The sequence below is a fragment of the Bacillus rossius genome, chromosome 5, assembly GCF_032445375.1.
Source record: "Bacillus rossius redtenbacheri isolate Brsri chromosome 5, Brsri_v3, whole genome shotgun sequence".
Classification (NCBI taxonomy): Eukaryota; Metazoa; Arthropoda; class Insecta; order Phasmatodea; family Bacillidae; genus Bacillus; species Bacillus rossius.
This window is the reverse complement of record NC_086333.1, coordinates 54,907,217-54,931,649: the sequence shown is the minus strand read 5'-3', so window position 1 is coordinate 54,931,649 and position 24,433 is coordinate 54,907,217. Positions and strand designations below refer to the sequence as shown.

Here is a 24,433-nt window from a genome sequence, read left to right as displayed (position 1 = left end):
TGTTGGGGTTTATCAACGTCATATATACCACCATCAATTTATATATAGATTTGACACATCAATTGCGGAAATTATGGTACTTCTTAAAGTACTCATTTGCAGACGTGTTATTAAAACTAGCGTATTAGTACATATTTAAAAAAATTTCTTATTTAAATTTTTTTAAGAATTTTCTTGAAAATGGTATTAAGAAGTCAGAAGTATGCAATAAAATGTGTAATAAACTATATATTTTTGATTAACTCTCGTTAATGCACTTAGTAGCATATATCCTTACTTAAGAAGCAACTATCTAACATTTTGCAAAAAGTTCGATGCTAAGAATTTTACAGCACACACCAAAGTATTAAGTTTATAGTTAAAAACTTGTTATTTAGATCACATAAATGTTTTTCACTAACTAAACTAGGGAAAAAAATTTTCAAAATTTTATTATGCTGTAAAATTGTACAGATAAAAAAAATAATGCAGTAGACAGTGCTTAAAGAAAATGTTATAATCAAAAAGGTAACAATTTAATGCAAAAATGAGTTTTTTTTACAATTCTAAGTTAAATAATTACTATCACGTAAATTTGGTTTCTTAGTGCATACATTAGTTTTACATGAATTTTTATCGATAAAAAACCTTCACTCAAAATTTGATTACTGAGTGTTTAATTGTCATTCATTATTCTAGTTTTAAATAAATCTAGGAAATAACAGTGATTTTTGGTTTTGTAGCATTTACTATTTCTGAAAAATTTTCGCTGTAAGTGGAACAGATATGATTAACTTTTATTGCATTTAAAAACTATAGGTTGAATAATTTTTAATACAATGCTATGTGTGTGGCTCAAACTCAGTTTCCCAGAATCATCTACACTGCTATTATAAATAGGAAGTCTATGTTTGTATATAAAGGGTAAACTCTATAACTACTGATCCGATTCTGACAATTCTTTTACTATTACGAAGTTACGTTTTCCCTGAGTGATATAGGCTACAATTAATTTAAAATATATATATATATATATTGTAAAATTAATAATAAAAATTATAATGAATAAAAATATACCATATAAATACACATTAAGGACTTGTATATCAGGAAGAAATAAAGTTACAGCAAAATAGACATGGAAGTGTGGATATAAAATGGTTTGAATTAAACTCATATTTGTTACTTTTGTATTTGTTATTATCTTTCCAGGGAATAAAAATTTGTGAGGACCAATATTCAATATCAATTACTAAATAATATTATTTAGATGCACATATATAATTTATTTGTATGTAGCCTATTTTTATCGTATAAATATTTCAGTGTTTACTACGCAGGTATCTTATAAATTCATCACACTCATAATGTTTTTCATAATATACACCAGGAAGTATAACATAACCTTACTTACGTATTATTTGTATTTAGCCTTTTTCATCCTATCAATATTTGTAGTATGCTGCTTGCGCATCGTAAATATTCACTCTTTTTTTATAAAGTGCCTAAAATGTATGACATAACCTCACTTTAATATTTTCATTTGAAAAAAGCGCTTGAACACGGCTGGTGCACGTGGTGTGCTCCAGCAAGGCTGTAAACATAGCGGTGCATACCTCCAACGGAAGCACGTGTAGCAACATAATCCTTGCGCATGTGCAGTTGGAGGTGGTATGTACCGCTACGGTTACTCTCGCTGCAGCTCACTGCATGCACCATCCGCAGGGAGTCTTCTGCAATTGAATAACAAGTTACGTTAAATTATATTTTCAAATGTAATTATATAAGTGAGGTGCTGTTATCACCTATTTATACCTGTATGTATATATATATATATATATATATATATATATATATATATATATATATATATATATAAATTCAGCCTCCATATGTTTGTGCTCGCAAAACTCGAAAAGTAGTCGATCGATGGACTTGAAATTTTAACACACCTTTTTATTTCAATACGCGAGCGTTTTTATAGTTGAAGTATCAAAAAAATAAAAAATAAAAATTTGAAAGTTTTCCGGGAAGTCCGTCATTTTCAAAGTAAGAAGCGTGAAGTTGGAATTTCTGGTGTTCGGATGGAAATAAAAATATAAGGGTCTGAGTGTTTTTGAAAAATATATAGCCTATAAGTTTTTTTAATATAACTTTTATAGGTTTTATTCACATTGTGCTAATATGTAGTTTAGAAGCTAATTATCTCTGGAAAGTACAGCGAGAAAGGAGATTAGACTCGTCACGGAATGATTATATTCTCTTTTCAATGCACGCACGAAAAAAAAAGATGACTTGTACTGCTGTATTTTATTTTCGCTTCCATAGTACGCGTTTTACGAGTTGGCTCACAATAAAGCATTGGAAACATTAGACGATACATTAAAAGAATAGCGAAATAGTCAAGTTTTATTTGACGGAGCATTGGTAATACTTTCCTGTGACTTTAAAGGCAAACCCAGTTACACTTCGCTCAACACTAGTTGATGAATTTAATACATGTTTGAAACGACAAAAAGATATGCATTTACCAACAAATGTGATAGTTCAGCTTCAAACCGATCCAACAGCTGACTTATTTTCATGACAATTACTCGAGGTCAGTAACTGCACTGTATCTACAAATCTATAACCAGGAAAAATCACTTTTCAATTTATTTTTTTCAATATCGTGAATTCAAAAGAAGAATTAGTAGACAAGGTTTTCCAAAGCATCGAAACGAATTATCTACATCACGCATGGTTAAGTGGAAGAGCCGTTCTAGCGGCTAAAAATTTCGACGTAAACGAAATGAACAATATTATTCTAAACAGAATCACAGGTAAAACAGTGACATACAAATCCATTGAATCCGTGATAAACCAAAGGTGAAGTAATGCATTTTCTAACGGAATTTCTCAATTCACTCGAAGTTATTTGATTACCGTCGCACGTTTTGGATTTAAAAATTTGCGTGACAATTATATTACTCTGAAACATCAATCAGCCAAAGTTATGCAACGACAGACGATTGGTAGTTAAAAAAATTATAAACAATCTAACTGAAGCAACAATTCTGATTGTACCAATACGCCTTTCCTTCGCTATGACTATCAATAAAGCGCAAGGACAATATTTGCAAGTGTGTGGTTTGAATTTGGAAAACGAATGCTTCTCTCAGGGAAATTATACGTCACATTTACAAGAGTCGGTAAACCCTCTGATATTTATGTTTATGCAAAAAACGGCAAGCAAAAAAAAATGTAGTCCATCCAGTGGCATTAAAAAAAAAAGAATTTTATGTGAAAAAATTCTTCCATTCCTTTTATTCCACAGCATAGCCACAGCAAAGCAAAGCAGTGTATTAAATTGATTTTTTTTCCCCTTCGTGAATCTATGTTCGCTAGAATACTTTGATTTACTTTCCTATTCGTTTAATTTCGGGCTGAGCCACATCGAAGCGTGGACGGGTTTATCTAATATGAAATAAAATTATCGCTCATATGTGCACAGAAGCTGGCAGTCAAAAAAAAAAATCTCGTGAAAAGGCCGGTGTCATGTATCACGATACCAACGTATTTGCTCGTGAATTCAAATTTTAAAAAAAAATAGTAATTCTGTTTTTTAGCGTGGTATTACCTGAGCATCTCGAAAATTATGGCTGTTGAATGTATACGGGTTTGAAAAATGCACTCTGTAAAGCAATATCGGAGAAGCAGGAATAATTTCCAAACGTTTAAATCATTGGAGTGTTGCAATTATTCGTTTCGCAAATATTTGGCACGGTGACCGAACCCGCATTCCCGGCGCTTCACGCGCAGATTACTCTAAACAACACCGCCCTTGTTAATCTAGACCAGGGGGGAAAGGGGAGGAGGGGAACACGGGTTTTAACCTATCCATTGTTTGGACAAGGGGCAGTGCAGGTTTCAAATAAAACTCCGTCACAAATCAAATGTTTACGAACCAGTCTCTCTCTCTCTCTCCCCCCTCTCTCTATCTATCTCTGTTGTTACCGAAAGGTTTTTTATATACCCCGGTGCGTGTAAAATCAACACTTTTTTTTCATTCAACGCTTGTTGCCATGTTGTTGTTCAGAGGCAAGCATTACAGTCTCGAAACAAGAAGCACGTTTGTTGCAAATTTTTTTTTAATTGTCACCGAGAACATAAAAACACTACCAGTAACTTGTCATCAATTGTCATTTCAATAAAATTAATTAGAGCCTAGTAACCAATGTGAGCTTCATAGTGTCCCTAGAATTTCCCGACTGATATTTACTGTAGCTGTCACCATGACTTTGCACATGTGGAGAGAATAATACGCACAGGATGCTAAGACGGTAAAGGTGGAAAGAAAATAATTGTTCATTAATATGTACCCTTATTTAAATGTTATAATGAAACTTTCCCTGAAAACCATATTTTTTTTGTTTTACATTCAGGGGCAATCTCAAACTATCTAGTTCAATTACTAACTCGATTATTCTCGTATTACTTAAAGTAATCACTAACTCTGAAACTCCCAAATACTCCCAAGTTGACTACAGTAATCTAATCTTAAGAATTACTTTAAATAATTTGAAAGGAACTAATAATCCACTTTTACTTAAGTAATTCCTTTAAATTTATTTATTAAAAAACCAACAATTTCATTGATTTTGTGTATTAATTTACAATTCAAAAATCTAATTCTGTGTGTTTTTTTTAACTAAAAATCGAAATAGACATAATAATTCCTATTAGATATTGGTACATAATGATCATAAAATCTTCGTAACCATTTGAGATATCACAAAAATAAAACCTTTTAAGTCCTGGATTTTATAATGAAAACTCATTTGAATTTAAATCTATTATGAAAGGCTATTTTTACTTTATTTATTTTGTACAGACGAACACAGGATTTTTTTAAATATTAGTTTTGTTTTAGGTACGTATCTCATTTACTAACACAAAAATAGGTAAAGTAATTCGAAAATCTCAGGTAGATACTTCAATTTTATTTATTTCATAGTGTATTTATGTATTTACGCTTGGTCCATTCTGGCCATACACGATAGGGCTTGTCAGTAATGCTAAAAGTTGTCGTTCCCTACCCTCAGAGTAGCACCTTGTTTGTGAGTACAAAATCAAAAGCTGTCCTCTAAGTTCAAGAATTTCTAGTGTGCAGTTACTCACCCTATTTATTTTCTTCGTGATGGAGCAATGTGGCGCTGTGGTAAGACCCTAGACTCGCAGACCAGAAGACCCGTGTTCTTACGTTTGAATCCAGTCTAATCTCACTGATTTCAGTTTCCCATGTATTCATGAAATCGTTCCAGGAAAATGTTGGGAATATTCCGTACTGTACGCCACAATCATTAATTGGTTGTTTAAAATTTTATTGAGTTTATTTTTTTATTTTAGGTGAAATTAAAATATTTATTGAATGTGTCTTTAAATCTTTGAAATTTTAAATTTATTTTTATACACCCCATTATTTTTATGTTAAAATAGACCAGATTAATAATAGTTATATCTTTTAAACCTAAATAATTTGATGCTGTTTTAGTCTATTTGACAAATTTGTTCCATAATCGAATATTCCCTAGTTTTATTTATCTTTGTAGCCAGACTGAAGTTAGTTACCTGTAAGAGATATCAGGATGAAATAAAATAAAATTGATTTGTGCAGTCTGCAACTGCAGGGCTTTATAGGATGTTTTTTTCTAGTGGAATGTCTATATTAGAATGTCATAAAATAAACAAAATAAGTGGCTCTCTAGTTCGTTTTTTCCAACTTAAATGAATGAGAAATAAAGTTTTTAACATTTTATTTTAAAAAATGTAATAAGTAGCCAAAACAATTTTCAAACAAAGTAATCGTGAACATGAATTTTTTGAAAAAATAAAGGTTCAATGCAGGTTTAATGCACAAGCGTGCTGGAAAGTCATGACAACTCCATTTTTGTACTACATTAATAAGAAAGTTAATAAAGTAGAATGTTAATATATAGAAAGTAAATAGAGTAGAGGTTAATGCATGTATAAAAACTAAAAAAAAGTTCAAACAAAATGTATAAACGAAAAATAGTGATTTTCTAAGAACGTATGTTTAGTTCAGTTTTCAGAATACCATGAGTTCTATTTACAAACACGTTATTTTTAATGCAATGTTTAATATTATAAAGATATAAATGGATGGTTTTTATACAATTTTAAAATAAGAGGGCTGTTTTTTAAAATATTATGTTTTTTTAACCTCTGATGGGCTATAAAAAAAGACAAATTTACATAACATAATAATTTTATCACCAAAATTACATCAGGGTCTTATTTATATTTCTACATAATCGACCAAATAATCGAGGCATTTGTTATATCGTAACACAAGCTTCTCGATGTCTTCTTCGAAGAAGTTAGCCACCAGTGAATAGAGATACAGGGCCAGCGCCTGGATCTCCCTCTCCCTCACGACGCCGCTGTGAGGCGGGTGGACTAATAGTGCGGCGCATTCTGCCCACTATTCGCAAAACTTGCGATAAGTTTTGATACGAAAGCCAGTGCGCCGCGTGATTAGTCCACCCGCCTCACAGCGGCGTCGTGAGTGAGAGTGAGATCCAGGCGCTGGCCATGTATCTCTATTCACTGGCGGCTAACTTCTTCGAAGAAGGCACCGAGAAGCTTGTGTTACGATATGACAAATGCCTCGATCGTTTTGGCGATTTTGTAGAAAAATAAGTAAGACCCAGCTGAACTAATTGCAGTAAAAATATAATGTTATGTAAATTCCTCTCATTTATAGCACATCGAAAGTTGAAAAAAAAAAAGCCCCTTTATAACTGGATTAATGTCGTTTCAACATATTTACATCCTAAAAAAATTATAATCGTATTATGTTTGTCATGTGAATGTAATACATTTTTAATGACCAAGTACTGCTTATTTTAAAAAGGAACAAAATATCTAAAATAAAAATTACAATCTAGCATTACAATTCATTGCACTGAGAAAGTCTTCTAAACGCTCTCATAAAAGCCTACTTTTACGAACGTAATTACTTTTAAACAATTTTTTTTCGGGAAAATGATAGACTTTGTTTTATACAACAGTTGTGTTCGTAATTGTTCATTCAAGTGGAGAAAGATATTTCTTCTGCTGTGGGAATGAACAAATATGTATTTTAGAACTATTTCCTCGATTATTCAACACTAGTTAATTGTATGGAGTCCCTTGAAAATCATTAACAAAACAAACACTTTAATTTAATTTACTAAAAATTGAATTTATTTTAATATTGTGCAAATGAAAGTTATTTATTTTAAATAAAATGATTGACAATATATTTTGTAATTTTTTTTTCAATTAAGCATCTCTTGAAAAAAATACATTGCGTATTAATTGTCCCTTTAATAATACTAAATAAATTATAACAAAACACTTACATAATCAAAATTGATTTAAAGGATCAAATTGAAAACTTACTTTGCGAAGCTTATTAAACGAATTCTAAAAGTAAATAATAATTGAATATCTACAAATTTATGAAAATATTTTCTTTTACTTCTAGCACCATCAGTCTGTAAAAAATTCAAATGGACGTCTTCAACTCTTACAGAAAAATATTAAGTGTAAATGTGTGTAAAACAGCAGATGCGGCTACCTGCAAAATGTTGGCCTCAGACTCCTGGTGGGTGACTTCCCGTCGCATGCTGGCGTTCTGCAGGTAGGCGCTATCTCACAGCGTTCCAGTGTCAGTCAGTGAGTCAGTGATGAGCGTCAATATATTATACATGTTCGTCAAAATTAGTTAATAATGAAGTGTTTTAAACACGAAAATACCGACCAAAGGTTTTCTGTGGCCGTGTTGCATCGCGCCCGTAAAGCATTATGATGCAAGGGTCATGCATTGCACGAGTGAAACTTACTGACACGGTCTTGATATTGAAATGGTTTGGAGCGCACTGTAATCTTTGGAGTTACCGAAACCTCGAGAGTATGTGTATATCTTGAAAATTTCCCAGAACTACCCTGCTCCCCCTACCTTCCAACCAAAGCAAAGACCCTATCATACCGTCATAGAATCCGATCAAAACTTCTTCGAAGCGCGCGCGATACCGGTGTGCACTTGTTCAGGGCGGTGTGCTCGCGAGGTTTGGCGGTTCGGCGCTGCACGATAAGGGACGCCGATGTGATTGGCCGGCGGTTGTCAATCATCGCCGCGCGCGCACACAAAGCGTTTCGAAGCCGAGGTCACTCTATAACATGGGTGATATAACGGTGCGAGAGGGGGAGACGGGGGGGAGTTAAAATCCACCACACGGTCGTTTATCGCGCGGAGTTCTCGGAACCACTCTGGTAACGAGATGTGTCGGTCAGACATAGGTTAATCTAATTTTATCTAGCCTTTCAAAATTTTTCTAAATTCTAAGTATTTTGGCAGCCAATTAGATTTTAATTGAGCTTTAAAGGCAGTGATGTGTAAACATCTAACCTCGGTAACGAGAAAATTCATTCGTTCTTATTTTGCAAATAAACTTATAATACGAAACACGGACACGAAATTTATCATAGAATTATTTAAAATAACGCCGAGAGTGATAAATATACGAAAAGCAATAATTTTAAGGAAAACTGCTAAAGAAAAGTTTCCCCAATTTAAAAAAAAAAACTAGCTACAATTATGTTTAACGACATGGTACCATTAATTTCTCAGCGCTAACCGAACAACAGGGGCACCGAAAGCGTCGCTTGTAAATGCCTCTACGCTGAACCTGTGAAATTTCCCCCTAGACCGGAATTATCATCGTCGGCGTTTTCGAGGTCATACTTATTTAGGCACGTTGAGGGTGAAATTGTATTATGCACCAGAATCGCAATCAAATTATCACTCATAAACGCAACAGAAATTTAACAGGTTGAAAGTCCAGTGCGCATGCACGCAGAAACTGCTATAGCCACGAGCCGAAGTCGTCAAGATGGCGGACACACCTGTGACAATATATGAACATCGACTGATGTGCTTAGTGTTATTCGTGTCAAAGTAGGCTTTATGGTAGTGAAACTATCCTGGAATACATATATAAACTGGAATAGTCATATTAAAAAATAATCGCAACTTTAAAAATATCAACAATTTATTATTCAGGAATAATGTTTTGCAACGTACGTGGCATTAAAAAATATTTAACAGATTTTTGGTTTCCTGAAGTATTACTAACATGGAACTTATCTTTTAAATGTTTTTCAAACTTAAAGATGCAGTCCAACAGTTACATTGCTGTATGTATATTTGTTTTTGCCTATAAAACATAAGTCAATCTGTAAAAACATCCTACAAACAAACCTTAACATTATTAAGCTGATTCAACATTTAAGATTTAACAGTAAAGTTTCATAACGAATTGTTTTATTCAACATGCCGAAAATAGGTAGGCTAACAATATCTTGTGTATTTACCGTATGACGAGTGCTAAGATATCTTAACATTTCAATGTTAACATAGGATTGTCAAAATATTAATGCGTTTATAAGTCATCATGATTTATTTTTATGACTATAAATTACAGCATGAAATATTAAAAGGTAGTGGTTTAATTATAATGTTTTAATTTTAATACTTATGCGCGGTGAAAATTCTACGATGATCACGAAAGCAGTACATACGAATAAATTACTTGGGTCCACTATATTTTCGAGATTTTTGAGACTCGCAGAGATGGCAGCATCGTGTTCACGCATTCTCTTTCCAATCAACTTCCTTTTAAATCACGAAAATACTCCTACGAAATGCCGTTTACCGACAGCTGATCTGTTTAAATATCAAAAATAAGTTTTAATTAAACACTAATTAAAAAATTGTTTTAGTTATTTTATTTTTAAAACATTTTGTCTTCTGTGTATCTTTCACCATTTTTATCGATAATTGAAAGAGAAACATCTGCAATTTCATTTTTCGCTGGACACGAATCTGATTGGATTGTTCGGTCCAACATCGTTAATAGTCTTGAACCAGCCCTGTGTACAAAATATCAAATGTTAATTAGGAAATCAAAATGGCAGCGCCATTGACATTTTCAGCGTCGCCATAACGCTTCAAAATTATTTCACTAAAAGTGTATGAGATTTCTCGGCTGGTGGGTTATTCGACTTTTCATCAGTGAAGATTTCACAAAAGTTTCGATCACATTGTGAAAGCAATCATAAAAGTTAGAATCTCTTACTGAGAGCCTCGGGAGTGCTTTTACTTTTAAAACATTTGCCTGAGAGTCACGTGTTCCCTGATTGGCAGCAGCTGTGGGCTAATCATAGACACATTTCCTTCTGGTTGGCTGTAGCTGTGGGCCAATCATGGCCTTCGCTTCGTCCCGTTCGATGCAGTTGTGGGCCGATGAGAGGTTTATTTCATTTTGGTTAGCTACAGCTGTGGCCCAATCACAGACTTCTTTCCTTCTGATTGGCTTCAACCGTGGGCCAATTTGTGACTTATTTTCTTGTGGTTCGCTGCAAATGAGGGCCAAAAAGTGGTGTCTTTTATTTAGGTTGGCTGCAGCTGTGGACCAATCAGAGGCTTCTTCCCTTCTGGTGGGATTCTGATTTCGGCCAATCAGGGACTTCTTTTCTTCTAATTTGCTGCAGGAGTGAGCTAATAAGAAGCTTTATTTTAATTTTGGTTAGCTACAGATGTGGGCCGATCACAGACTTCTTTTCTTCTGGTTGGCTGAAAATGTGTACAAATCACGGAATTATTTTATTCTCGTTCTCTACTGCTGTGGAAAAATAAGAGTGTTTATTTTGTTAGGCTACATTTGAGGCCCAATTAGTTACTTCTATTCTTCTGGTTGGCTGCAGCTGTAAACCATCAGGGGCTTCTTTTTTTTTCTGATTTGCTGCAGCTGCAGGCCAATCAGAAGATGTATTTTCCTTTTGCTTGGCTACAGTCGTGGGCTGATCAAAGACTTCTTTCCTTCTGATTACCTTCAGATGTGAGACAATCAGGGACTTATTTTCTCCTGGTTTTGCTGCAGGTGTGGGCCAATCAGAAGCTTTAATTTAATTTTTTTTAGTTAGTGTTTTCGGCCAATCAAATATTTATTTTTCTGGTTGGCTGCATTTGTGAGCCGATTAGAGGATTGGGGCTTCTTTCATTATGGTTCGTTGTAGCTGTGGGCCAATAAGTGGCTTCTTTCCTTTTGGAAGGTTACAGTTGTGGCTCAATCAAAGACTTCTTTTCTCCAGGGTTGGCTGCAGTTGTAGGCCAATCAGGGGCTTTTTTTCTGGTTTGCCGTAGCTGTTTGCCAATCAGAGTCATCCTTCCGTCTGGTTGGCTGTAGCCGAGGGGGGGGGGGGGGGGGGGGGGGCAAAAAAAACCGACGTCTTTCAATCTGATTTTGTTGCTGGTGTGGGCCGATCAGATGCTTCTTTCCTCCTGGTTGGCTGAGTGGTTTGTAAGGTTCGACAGTTGATAGTAGCCTCAACCCTTCCCCTTATCGCACACAGCACGCGCTTCTGGCGATCGTCACGTGACCCGCTGGAGCCTGGCCAGCCCTGACGTGACTTGAGCCGTGGTGGTCGGGGGGGGGGGGGCGAGAGCGGTGTTGTCGCAGGGCAATTAGCGGATCGTATTGCGCGAGAGGGAGACGTTGACCCCGGCGCACACACGTGCGCGCACGTACTCGTCCAGGTAAACAGTCGCATCAGCGCCCGCGCGGGGCTTGCCCCTTCCCCCCCCCCCCGAACACCGACGGCCCAAAGTCGATCAGCGATGAGAAGCTTCGGACTGGTCGATGCCTGACGGGCTCTTTCCAATTTGTGGATGGACTAGTAAGAGTTATTTGTGTCAATATAGATCCACTAAGTATTTTTTCAGTGGTAGTAAACATATTGTAGCCTCAGTAAAATCATTTAATGTTGACAGTAAAATCTTGCTGTCAATAATAATCCACTCTTAGGGTATTGCAAAACATTTTTTCCTGTCAAAAATATTTGATGGTGTCTTTAGTGACAAAAATAATTTCTTTTTGAGTTTATATCAAAAAATATTATATTATATAGGGTCCATATTAGGAAAAGTATTTAGTGGGGTCTAAATTGTCAAAAGTTTAATGCCATATTTATTGATCAATTACTTCCTGATTTTTATACAGAAAAAAATATTGGTTGGCTCTATATTGATCGAAATACGTGGTGAGATCTACAGAGACAAAAGTATTTAGTACAGACTTTTTCTGCAAAAAATAAGTATGTTGGGGCTACATAAACTTTTTTTTTTAATGTAAAGATGTTTTCCCATTGTAAATAATTATGAATAACATATATATAAACACATCTTGAACAAGGAGATCATTAGATCAGTGAGGTTTGGTGACGTGTGGGAATATTGGCGAAATTTGGGTTTAAAGGGAGTTCACTGAGAAAACAAACAGACTATCGACAACGTCCACGAAGTTTCTTACATACAAAACAAAATCCTGGTTAAATTGCGTCTTTTTTTTGGAGGAGTTCCTATCCCACATTTATTCTGAAAAGTATGGATTTTTCTACCATTATTTTAAATTTAAACGTGGTTCAACCTTCATAGTAATGTTCCTTCATTTATTACTTGTGAATTAAATGTTGAATATTAAATTTACTGGCCAGAATAATAGCTTAGTTGCTAGCAGTGTTACAAAATATAAATACTGATATATAATGTTATGCTTATGTTTAACTAAAGAGTGTGGACCATCAGTCCAAATAAATTACGTAAAATAAGAGCAAAGCCTGTTCAGCATGCAGTTCGTAAGGTCAATGAGAGACATACTTCACATAAGTTTCACATTTTATTTTAATGTAAAAGAAAAAAAGGCAAATGCCATAATATAGTGTGTCTGATCAAGTATGTTTAATTTTTTAATAGCGTCTCTTGTTTCAGACGGGTGGCAAATACTGTCCCAGTATGTACAGAGAAGTATACTACAAAGGTAAGCAATAAAAGTTTTACTTCGTCTTAACTATTGAGACACTATTATTTCACAAAATCATTAAACACTATGACAGGACAAATCACCTATGTACATAAAGCTTGTTAAGACTGCATGCTGCGAGCGCATCGTAAATATTCATTCTCATGTTTTTCAATTACGTGTCCAAAAGTGCAAACTGATCTCATTTATATACATATTCTTTAAAAAATACACTTTGAAAAAGTTAATAAAACTATTAATCATTAATATTATCAATAAAATAAAGTTTTAATAATATATACCAGTGTTCATTATCAATCACTAAAGTATAAACTTTAAAAACTTATATATAAATATATATATATTTATTTATTTATTTATTTATTTATTTGTAAGTAGCTTTTTTGTATGTAGCCTTTATTTTCTTCCTTATGAAAATTTCGTTGCATGGTGCGGGCAAATTGTTTTTAATAACGCCCCTAAAAAGTTATACTGTCAAAATTTGTTCTTATTTTATTTCTTGTATGATTGTTAAATACAGGAAACATTTCTGGAATTAAAATAATAGGCTAAAAATAACCGTTTTACATTTTTTGCTACTTAAACTACTGTCTTGGTATTGACGTTATTGACATTGTATGTAGAGGAATCGTAATCAATGAAATACCCCGTGCCAAAAAGAATCCAATCACAGGCTACCAAGTAGAAACGTCACAAAGTCAGCAGCATGAGAACAGATGTAATTTGCCCGATTGTTAAAGACCTAGAAAATTCATATATTATTGTGATCACAAGGTAAACTGCAAATATTCATTACTTGCAATTCTTTGTTTATTTTCCCTTTACAACTGTGAGCCAATCAACTACAAGATAGATCTAGCGTGACAATCATACCAAATCAACCTAAAGCAACAGACGTTTTTCAGTAAGAAATCATTCAATGAAAATCCAATATGTTTGAGTTATAGACAGGATATGACTTTTAGCCTGACACTAAATGAATCCTCCAATTTCTTGGGGGTTTTCAAACCATTAAGGCGACTGTTAAGTCTATAGTTAAATGTATTTAAAACCGTGAACATCTTCAATTCCTAGAGATTGGATTGGTTAAACGTCAATATATTCATGCCCCAGAAGTCTACCAGCCAATGCTCTTGGGTAGGAAAATACCCAATGGTACATGGAAAATATATAGTTTACCATTCTAGTTGAGGTAGTCAGTGAACACTTCACAATTAATCTCGCTTATGCTTTGTAAGACTGTGAAGTCTGGCTTTTACTGAATTACCTATACCACGAAACATTACAGTCCCTATATTCCGCAAAAGTCCCTATAATTAATGGCATGGTTTTACGCAGCTAAATAAAAGACACCCTCATTAGAGTGCAGTAACATTCGACCGCGCCAGCGGTTTCTTCCTTGTAATTGGCGGTCGTCTGCAAGAGAAGCCATTGCCTTATTGGGCCGGGGGTTTTAAGGGCACATACAAGGTGTGCAGATCTTCAGAAGAAGCCATGCGAATTTAATGCGGCTCAAGATATCCTAGTGGTGGTTGTTTATGAAAATCACTTCATAATTTTCTCAGGGCGGATTTCAGATTTCGTTTTTAAACTATATTTTTATGAGAGTGAAAATGGCTTGGACACATTTACTCGGAGTAATTTTTAGACATGAAACATCCGTACCTATTCTTGAAAACACCCAAGGGATATACGTCTCAGTTTCTTCGCTATTTAATGTCATGGTTACCACTCAAATATCATAGCTACCCTGTGCACAACGAGAAGACTGCAAGCCAGTTCAGAGCCAATACCGCGCTAGAAGCACCAGCGAACGTCGCACTTATCATCCCACCCCACTAACACAAATTCACTACTGGCTAGGCAGGTTCATTAAGGACGTATTTACTTCCACACAGAATGGCTTTGATTTACGTGCCGATGGTAGACATGTAGTGAAAGAAACTCATTCAATCCCAAAAAACAGACTATGCTACAATGTTTTTACCTTACAGTTATATTCTCAAATGATTTTCGCGAGAAAATATTTGTCCTCTGTCTATTATTTCGCCATATTGTTTACCGGAAACCACTCTCCGAATGGACCGCTCCTATTTCTGATATGCCCTAGAAGAAGTCGTAACAAATTGTAAACTTTCCAACTCCTTATAATGAAAATTTTTATGTCGTTATATTGGTTAATTGGCAGTTTTATTTTGAGATCCGGAAATATAGCAAACTTGTTTGGCATCAGGCTTAAACTCATGGTCTTATGTTTTCTCTACAAATATTTCATTTTACGTTGGCTAATTTAGTAATGAGAACCAATTTGTTGTGTGTTGTAAGTTGGCACTACCTGTTTAGCTTAATTCTCTCCTAGCTAGGTATCGTTGGCTCTTAGGCGCAGAGGGACGTATCCAAATAACTGTGGTCCAATCATGAACACGGTGCAAGAGTATGGAAGTTTGCATTCTAACTTGCGACCAAACAAAAGTGCGAAATTTCCTTACCTATAGTTTAACTGTTCCTTGAGAAAGGCGTCTTGCCTGAAAGTAAATATAGATCCCGAAATTTTAGGGTCTCTAACATATTACAAACGAACTGCAAAAAAAAAAAAAAAGAAGGTCTATTTAAAAAAAGTTGTTATTTTTAAATAAAAAATATTTGTTTTTGTTTTGCTCCGAGAAATTTTTTGGTTAAGAAACTTTTTTGATAAACTAATTAAGTATTTTTTATTGTATAAAATACTACCCAGAATACAAAAATTCAACAATAATTTTATAAAAAATATTAATTTACACATTTTTTAGACATTCTGCCACGCTAATTTTGCATATATTTTGTAAAATATATAATTTAGTGTTAACCAATAATAAGACTTATATGTAGTTTGACGAGAGTACCTAAAAACTGTATAAATTGCAAAAATATTTTTTTCAACTGGGAACTTATCTGTGTGTTTTTGTGCGAGATGTGTGGTTTATCTGAAAGTGTTGCAAATATGCAACCTCAACAACAGTGGACATTTGGCAAATAGAAAAAAGATTTACTAGCGTTACTAATTGTGAATCAAGTGTGTGGATTGTATTGCTTGATTGCTTCACAAAAAATTATCATTGAAACATACTCTGATTCCTTTTTTTTAAAGGTTAAACTCGTATTTGTTCAGTTTGAATATTTTAAAATTATTTTTAAAAAATTCCAAATGACTTTACTTAGAATAAATAAAATTATGAAATGCTTAATCTGAAATAAGTGCTAAATTTAGCGTTACCTATTATTAGCATTACAGCATTTGCCATTTTTTCTCCAGTTCTCCTAAGTATTACGTGTTAATCGTTGCGTTGAGTAGCTTACAGTACTGTTTTTCACCGTGAGATCTCTTCATGGGCGACTGCGAACCTTTCAGTGCGGGAAAAACAACCCACGGGAGATTGTAAGGGGGTGGTCAAGGGGAAGACTACTCACGCATCCCCCAGGGTTGCTGTTTACGATACGCCGCCCCCGCCGCGGCGATGGAGGCAGGGAGGAAGCCACTAATGAGCCGTAAAAAAAGAAAACCGCGCGCTTGAACAGTTGATCGTGGTGCGCGCCGGGGGTAAGGGATTAGGGCGGACGGGTGGAAGGGTGGGTGGCGAAGTAGCGGGCCCTTATTAGGGCCGCTGTGATCGTTAACGAGGCTTGATTAACCCCGGCCGAGTGGGGCCAGCGCCGCGTCTATTGTCGGCGAATGAGGGGCGAGTGCCTCGCCGCACCCGCTGCAGCGCCATCACACCCGCCTGGGACACCGGGCTGATCAAAATTTAATCCACCCTTTCCGTCCAGAAATCCTCGGGTTCTCCGCCACCGTCGTTCTTTCCCCCGGACCACTGGGTTGGCGCGGTGTTTAATTTTTTAGTGGAACGAAGAACGAGTAGAGCCAGGTTTATGAACCAAGCAACACGCGTAAGAGCGAAAAAAAAAATAATAAACGCAAGACGCAAAATGTTCACAAATAACATTTTATAGTACCGGGTTGTAAACTACGCAAGACGCAATAGCGCAACAGGAGTGTTCAACTTCCAAATTTCTTGCGTTGTTAGCTTGCGTTACCAAGGCGAAAAAATTTGTAGAGAAGTGTGCCGAAAACTTTAAAAAGACGTAAATATTATGTGCATAGAGACTCAGGATGGTTTTTTTATTACTTCTTAAACTTTCATAAAGAAATAGAATATAATGGTTTGAAATCAAAAATCAACCATTTCCTTTGTTTCCGTGATAAATATGCATTGCCAAAAGAAGCCTGGGATTGAAAAAAAAAAATGTTCTTGTGTTTTCTTAAGAGACCACTCCAGTGTTTCAGGGGTACTACGCAACCCGCGTTAACATCATAAGATTCAATGATATTTTCATTTTGCTTATAACTAATTAACTAATATAGATTTCGAAATGATGCTTTCTTGATATGTAAGACAACGATGCTCTTATCAAAGCCCCTTTCTTCAAAAACGTGCATAAATTATGGTTTTATTCTAATCTTTACTAATATGCATAAGTGTACTGTCAAGGTTTGAACCATAATTTATGCACGTTTTTGAAGAAAGGGGCTTTGATAAGAGCATCGTTGTCTTACATATCAAGCAAGCATCATTTCTAAATCTATATTAGTTAATACGTTATAAGCAAAATGAAATAGCATTGAATATTATCATATTAACGCGGGTTGCGTAGTGCCCCTGAAACACTGGAGTGGCCTCTTAAGCTTAAGGGTTGGTGACGTCTTGTGACTTGCGTGCTTTATAAACGACTGTGACTTTCTTGCCTTGATTGCATGTTGTGCTATAACAAAAAAAAAATATTCTTCACGTTTTTGTGAAATTTTTATTTGAAAAAAAAATAAAATTACAATTTGGTGTTATCACTTTCAAAGTATTATCATTGAGAAGCTATACTGCGGCTCCAGCTATTTTTCCACTATCCATAGCAATTAGTGAAATCATTTTATGTAAGTCTGTGGAGAGCGCTCGCCATAGCTTGTTGACGTTTTTTGTGGTCGAAGATTGCTGATTATCGTGCCTTGAGTTATGAACTCTTTGTGAACCACTAATTTTGCATATAAAATAAGATGAACACTTTTTCTTACTTGATTTGCTCATGCACGTTTCATCACAACACACCCCGCCACACTACCCCTTCCATACGCTAATTTTCGAGACAGAAAACCTACCAACACCTCTCCAGCCACCATACAGTCCAAATCTGGCTCCATACAATTTTTTTTACACCCTTAAAGCTGAAATTGCATTTCAAGGGGACTCATTTAGGACAATAGAAAACATTAGACAAGCTGTGACGAACACTCTCCGAGGACATACAGAAAATGACTTTGCCCATTGCTGTAAAGAGTAGAATAAATTATATTAAAAAAAAAAAAAAAACAAGATTTCTATGTTGTATGAACTAAAACGTAAAAAATAAACTTTTAAAATGAGTAATTTTTTTCATAACCGAAAGAATTAACTATAACTCTGTATAACGCAAAATTTTAATAAGCTTTAAATAAGAATCAGAAAATAAAAATAACACACTTAATTATATTGAAGAAAAAGCGTGAGATAATCTCTTCTTCTGTTATTTTCATAGTGAATCTGTCCTAAAGAATAGCCATTTGTAGTAGAAAATGTAAGACATCTGATATGAAGCGTGCGTTGCTCTCTTCTTTTATTTTATTAATGACTATATCCTACCTAATAGACATTAGCGTTAGAAAATTTAAGATAACTGATATCAAAGTCACGAAATTATTGTATTTTCACCAGTATTACATAAACTAGCAAAGTTTCAAATCGATACGACAGTTATAAGTAGGTTAAAATCGACTTACAAGATTCGACTACATAGTTTGTTACAAGTGAGACTAATAAAAGTGTGTTAAAATCAATGGAACCGCTGTATGACTTCTGAAGTATCATACTTTGATGGAGATAGTAGTGAATTGTAATTTTTTTCAATTAGAATGTATTTTTGAAAATCACTCTCATTACTCTTGGAACGCACCTCATATACACATACTCGGGGAAAAAGTAACGTGTTCATTAGCTGCTGAGTAGTTTCCTATTCAACACTTCGCTTCCCTGTGGTTGAAAGGTTCTCATCGACTCAGAGTCATTGAAATAAACTGTATGCATATAAGAACGAATCACATTGGTTAAAGAATTTAATTTTAAGTTCATATTTAGATGTATCCGTGAATTTTTCCTCTTGATAGTCATGATGATTTTCCCAGTTTTCTTTTAAATCTGTAAAGTGATTGACAAAAGAAAAACATATATTCAGTATAAGTGAGCTCTCCTATACCTTAAGTAGGAGAGATAAGAACCGATATACACCACATGGCTTTCATTAAGTTTTATTCCAATTTTTAACTTTTAATATTAAAAATTTGCCTTCCTTAAGGAATGGATCACATATTTGGAGACATTCAGAATACGTGACATAATGCACATTGACATAATCATTTCAATTTCAGGCATAAAATTAAATTATATATTCAGTTTTGACGAAGCCAAATTTTGAAAATTCAACCATGGGATATTGTTATGGCCTAATGTCTGTATTCCAAGACACAAAATAGGGTTTTAGGTGTGGAATATGCTACACAATATGCTTTAACTAACCGTATTCCTAGTGCACGATATTACACAGCCAGTCCCTAAGTTTAAGGAAACAAATTTTAATGTTCTATCCGTTTCCGATCTATAGCCCAAATTTTGCGCATGCGCAGAGTTTACTTTTTCGATGATTTCGTTCAGATAGTGGACCCGCGTCTGGTTCCATTAACTCGTATTAAGTCAGTTTTTTGATCATTGGGGGACTTACAAAGCGTTCTGGTGTGCCAAATGAAACTTTATGATAATGAAACTATCCTGGAGTATATTCTGTAAACACTAAAGATCATAAAAATAAATAACCGCAAATTTAAAAGTACTTGCGGAAAATTATAAAGGCGGTTCTTATATTGTGTTATATTCTGGTATCTCTAGTACTTTTGCCGTAAAAATTGTATCAATTGTTGCGAAATGTCCGCTAGAACGCTTTGGAAACAACCTCGCGCAGGGCATCGTTTATTAAAACGGCTGCCGATTTGTTCCCTTACTGGGATTCAGTTTGGACACATTTTGTAATACGGCCCGCAAGCAACATACCAGTGCTTATTCGCTCCTAACTCGAACGTCTTGGAATACCACCCATAATATTGTTGAAACCAAGTTGATGTCTTTCGGTTCCCATCCACCACCTTAACGTCCTTGACACGAGCTGGTGATTCTTTCAGCCAACACGTGGAAGCAGCACTGAGGCACGGCGAGCTGGGCCCGGAGGGGCGTGGCTGACTGCAGCCGATGGCAGCCGACCGCAACCGGCCGCAGCCGACGCGGAGCCACGACGGCACCCGAAGAGCCCCGAACGGCACCCGAAGAGACCCGAACGACACCCGAAGAGACCCGAACGGCACCCGAGGAGACCCGAATGGAATCCGAAGAGAACCGAACGGCACCCGAAGAGACCCGAATGAAGCCCGAAAAGACCCGAACGGTGTCGCTTCCCTCCGTATTGACGCGTCAGCAGCCCGCGACCACCGTCGACTGCGTTTACGTTAGATGGGGCATCGAGCATGTCGACCAGGGTATCCGTTGGCATCTCATGGCTCGTTGACTATCAGTCATATCTCTTAACACAAACCTGTTAAAAGTAAACTATCAAACATGTGGAATTCCCTCTGGAATACCGTCGAAACTTCCCCAAAATGTTTTTCAACTGAGCAGACTCAACAGTTTTCAGTGGTTTTCACTAACTCTAGTAGTTTTCACGGTTTCAAAACTATAATGCAGTGTCTCTAATCTGATAAATATATAATTTTATGTATTTTGTGAGAGAGGCTTATAAATTTGCTTAAAACACGTATATTTAGCTGGGGATGATTTCTAAGGTAGTGAAACCACATTCTTTGAATGATATTTTGTTTTCAATGTGTTAACTCATTGGTGTTTGAGTGAATATTACTAACCTATTTGTTCTGGTATGGAATGAATTAAAATCCATTAAAAAGCGTTTAGTAATGTAACATTTTCTTTTTGAATATAAATATCCTCGAGCGGAAGCTATATTTGAAATTAGATTATCGCTGTAACGTCACAAATCTGGCAATTAAAATTGCTGTGCAATCTTACATAAAATTGGTGCCTTGTCTCATAGCAAACGATCATCATTGTTAAACAAATATCTGAGTAACGTTAATGCTGTGCAATTTTAAGACTACAAATTTTTTAACTGGTCAAAGATATATTTTTTTATTTTACTTTATTTTTTTTTTTTTCAAATTATAACAGCTACCACTATGGGTAACATTATTAGAAACAAATATTTTCCGTTTTAATGCATCCCATTCTTTGTCAATAGTGTTTTTAGATAAACACAAAATTACAATATTTTCTTGCTCTCTAACCACCCTTTGATCAATTTAAAATGATTTTTTTCATAACGGGAAACTAAAATAATATTAAAAATATTTTCTGAAAAGAAATGCATATCACTGACTGGAAAGGGGAAATACACGGTATAAAAAATAACTTATCTTTAGAGAATGAAAATTTTATATTTTACGAATTTCAAAGTATACGAACTGTTCATTTAAACGTCTGTTCAGCAGTAAAGGAAACGAAAACTCTTGAATAGTAAATGGATTCCAAACTCAGATATAAAATACCAGCGAACAGCTACATTGCAAATGTGGCACTTCAGACACCTCGGGAATTTTAAAGTAAAACTACCTGAAAAATAGCATTAATTTTTAATTTCTCATTTTACAATATGCAGGTACCTAAACTTATTATTTACAAATAAATATTTTAAATTTTTTAGTTCACACAATGGTGTTTCAAATTCTTTGAATCCAGGTAGTATCCCATTGTTCAAAACGCGATTATTTAAATTTTAGTGCAAAATATAACCATTTTCTGAGACAAACAAAGTAATTAATAAAAGTTTTTAAAAAATTTTAAAAATTTCTTATATCCTACAATTTTTTTGAACTAGTTTTAAATTCTCGTTATTCGTCAATTATTTTTAATACTCAAGAGCTATTATAAAAATTTTTAAATGAATTAGGTCCAAATTTACATACTGATATCTTCATGTTTATTGGCATTATTAACAATATTTTTAACCTTATTGTTTACAATATTATCAGGATGTTTGCACGATATATTAAACTACGACCAAAATTTAACAAAACTAGTAGCTAACTGTGTAGATAATTATGAGTAGATATTATTTGTCTCGGCAAAAATTCTTGCATTCTTAAACTCTTCAACAAGTCTGTTTTTCTTGGTAGCATCAGATTGTATTTGTTTAGTTTCTTATGCGGGAATATAAAGTTTTGGCTTCTTATAACGAGATATAACAACAAAACCATGCTGATATGTTTTAATTCAAAGTACTGTGAAGGACTCGCTCATAATATAATAGAGTTTGAAACTGGGCATTAAGGTAAAATATTGTTATAAGACATATCATGTTAATTCATGGACTTTTGTGAAAGTGATATTTCTTATGAGTTAAGTCTATTTACGCATATTCACGATGCTGGAAAAGTAATGTATGCTGTATCTCATATCTTAAACGACCTTCTTAACTGTATACATGCAGTTATAATTAAAGACGTATTGGACTCAATAATAGTGACGGACTTACGAAGCAAATAAACATATCAAAATAATATTTTATGACGTCGCTAATGTTCTGTGCTGTTAACTATTGCCACGCTTAGATCATGTTCCCGTTACAATTAAGTGTGCTATGGCCAACTCTAAACCACATGCAGTGTACTTTACATAGAGTTGTTAAAAAGAGGAAATGCAAATGAAAACAAAGCTATAGATGTTAAATAATTGTGGTGTTTGTAGACTCTACTTAGCAATTAGTGGTGGAATACATTTTGTAAATGCTAACGAAGTTCTCAGAAAAATACGAAGACATATGAACACGCCTTGGAATCTGATTACATAATCAAATTTTTTAAACTAATATGTAAATGTGTAAACATATCCCATCCTTATTTTTAACCGTAAAAGTGATTCAATTTTAAAATAAAACTAGTATTTCAGACATTATACATAGTAAGTAAATGGACATAATTTACCTATCTTAATATACAATTAATTATTTTAGCTATACCGGAATACTGTGCACTATTTCTTATTGGCTTCGTTAAAATTCCAGAAAATCTGGATGTGTAATTTCGTATTTCAAAAAAAAATTTCTCGCAATAGTACTAAATACACGGTATGGTCAAAACTCATAATATGTGGTGAGCTACGGTCTACTTGTGTTACTTGTTCCACTGTTTACTGCACTTACGTAATTTGAGCAGAAATATTTTTTGTTTATATTATATGACTATATTATTAAATATTTGGTTACATTGACATCCAGAATTATATTTATTATAGTTTATATGGTACATAAAAATGTTGGGCCAAATGGAAATATAAACTTACGTACTACGGTTATCTTTAGGGTGCCTTAACATTAAAACACAAAACTAGGGACTGGGGATTTTAACTTATGTAATAGGCTCCAAATAATGAGTCGTTGTGTAAGAAGCTGGTGTTACACTAAAAAACCAATATCTGGCATACCAAAGGGAATCTTGCAATGTGAGCAACGAATATTTCAGAAAATGAAAACTTTTTATTTACTTAGTTATTTTATGCTCGATAGTTCCTACAGATTTATCATGTGCTGAATTACTGTCGTATATTTCTGAGAAAAAAACTTGTGAAAGGGTGTGTTTGAAATTAATAAAAAAAAGTTTACTTAATTACGTCTAAGAGTTTATTTAAACATATGTAAACATAACAATCTTACAATTATTCTATTTCATGTTTAAATATAATACTAATATTAACCATGGAGTGATGTACATCAACATCTATATACTTTTAAGTAAGTTTAATTATAAGTTTAAAATCTAACAGCTTTTTTAAAAAATACATTTTGACTCTTAATGATGCAATCAGTTCAAACGCAACACCCACTGAAAGTTAATTTATGTATGGTTACCTAAGTTTGTAATAATTTATAGTATTTAGGCTTATTTAAACATAAATATTTTCGCTCTGAACCAAATTAGCGAATTTTACGTTTCGAGACCCACACATGGAGAACAATTTTTATTATTTAAAACTGACTGGCTTCAATGTAAGTGGTATTAAAGTAATAATTGTAATATTAATCTAATTTTGAATGAGTGAAATATCAAAATCAAATATAATCCTATTTTAAGTACTACACAAAGAACATGACACGAAAATAAAATTAAAATATTGTTGACAGTAACATGAGGATTGCAAGTGGTTCTTAAAATGCTGACCGGGTATGTATTTGCGAATATAACATCGTGCATACCTTTTTTTATGCAGAGATATAGTTGATCAATTGTGTTATAAAAAGTTATTTACTTGCTGAAAGAAAAAAAATTATAGTATAAAGTTCACATTACCTTACAGAAC

At 34.3% G+C, this 24,433-nt stretch overlaps 1 protein-coding gene across 1 annotated transcript in view; it reads left to right on the top strand.

Annotated features, from left to right (window-relative positions):
- Positions 1-23,704, top strand: part of LOC134531818 (carbonic anhydrase-related protein 10) — a 717,638-nt gene extending 693,934 nt beyond the window's left edge. The window contains exons 10-11 of the mRNA XM_063367772.1: positions 12,854-12,902; positions 20,197-23,704. Of these exons, the coding sequence (XP_063223842.1) occupies positions 12,854-12,902; positions 20,197-20,219 (72 nt within the window). The 3' untranslated portion in view covers positions 20,220-23,704. The remainder of the gene's footprint in view (positions 1-12,853; positions 12,903-20,196) is intronic.
- Positions 23,705-24,433: the final 729 nt, after the last annotated feature.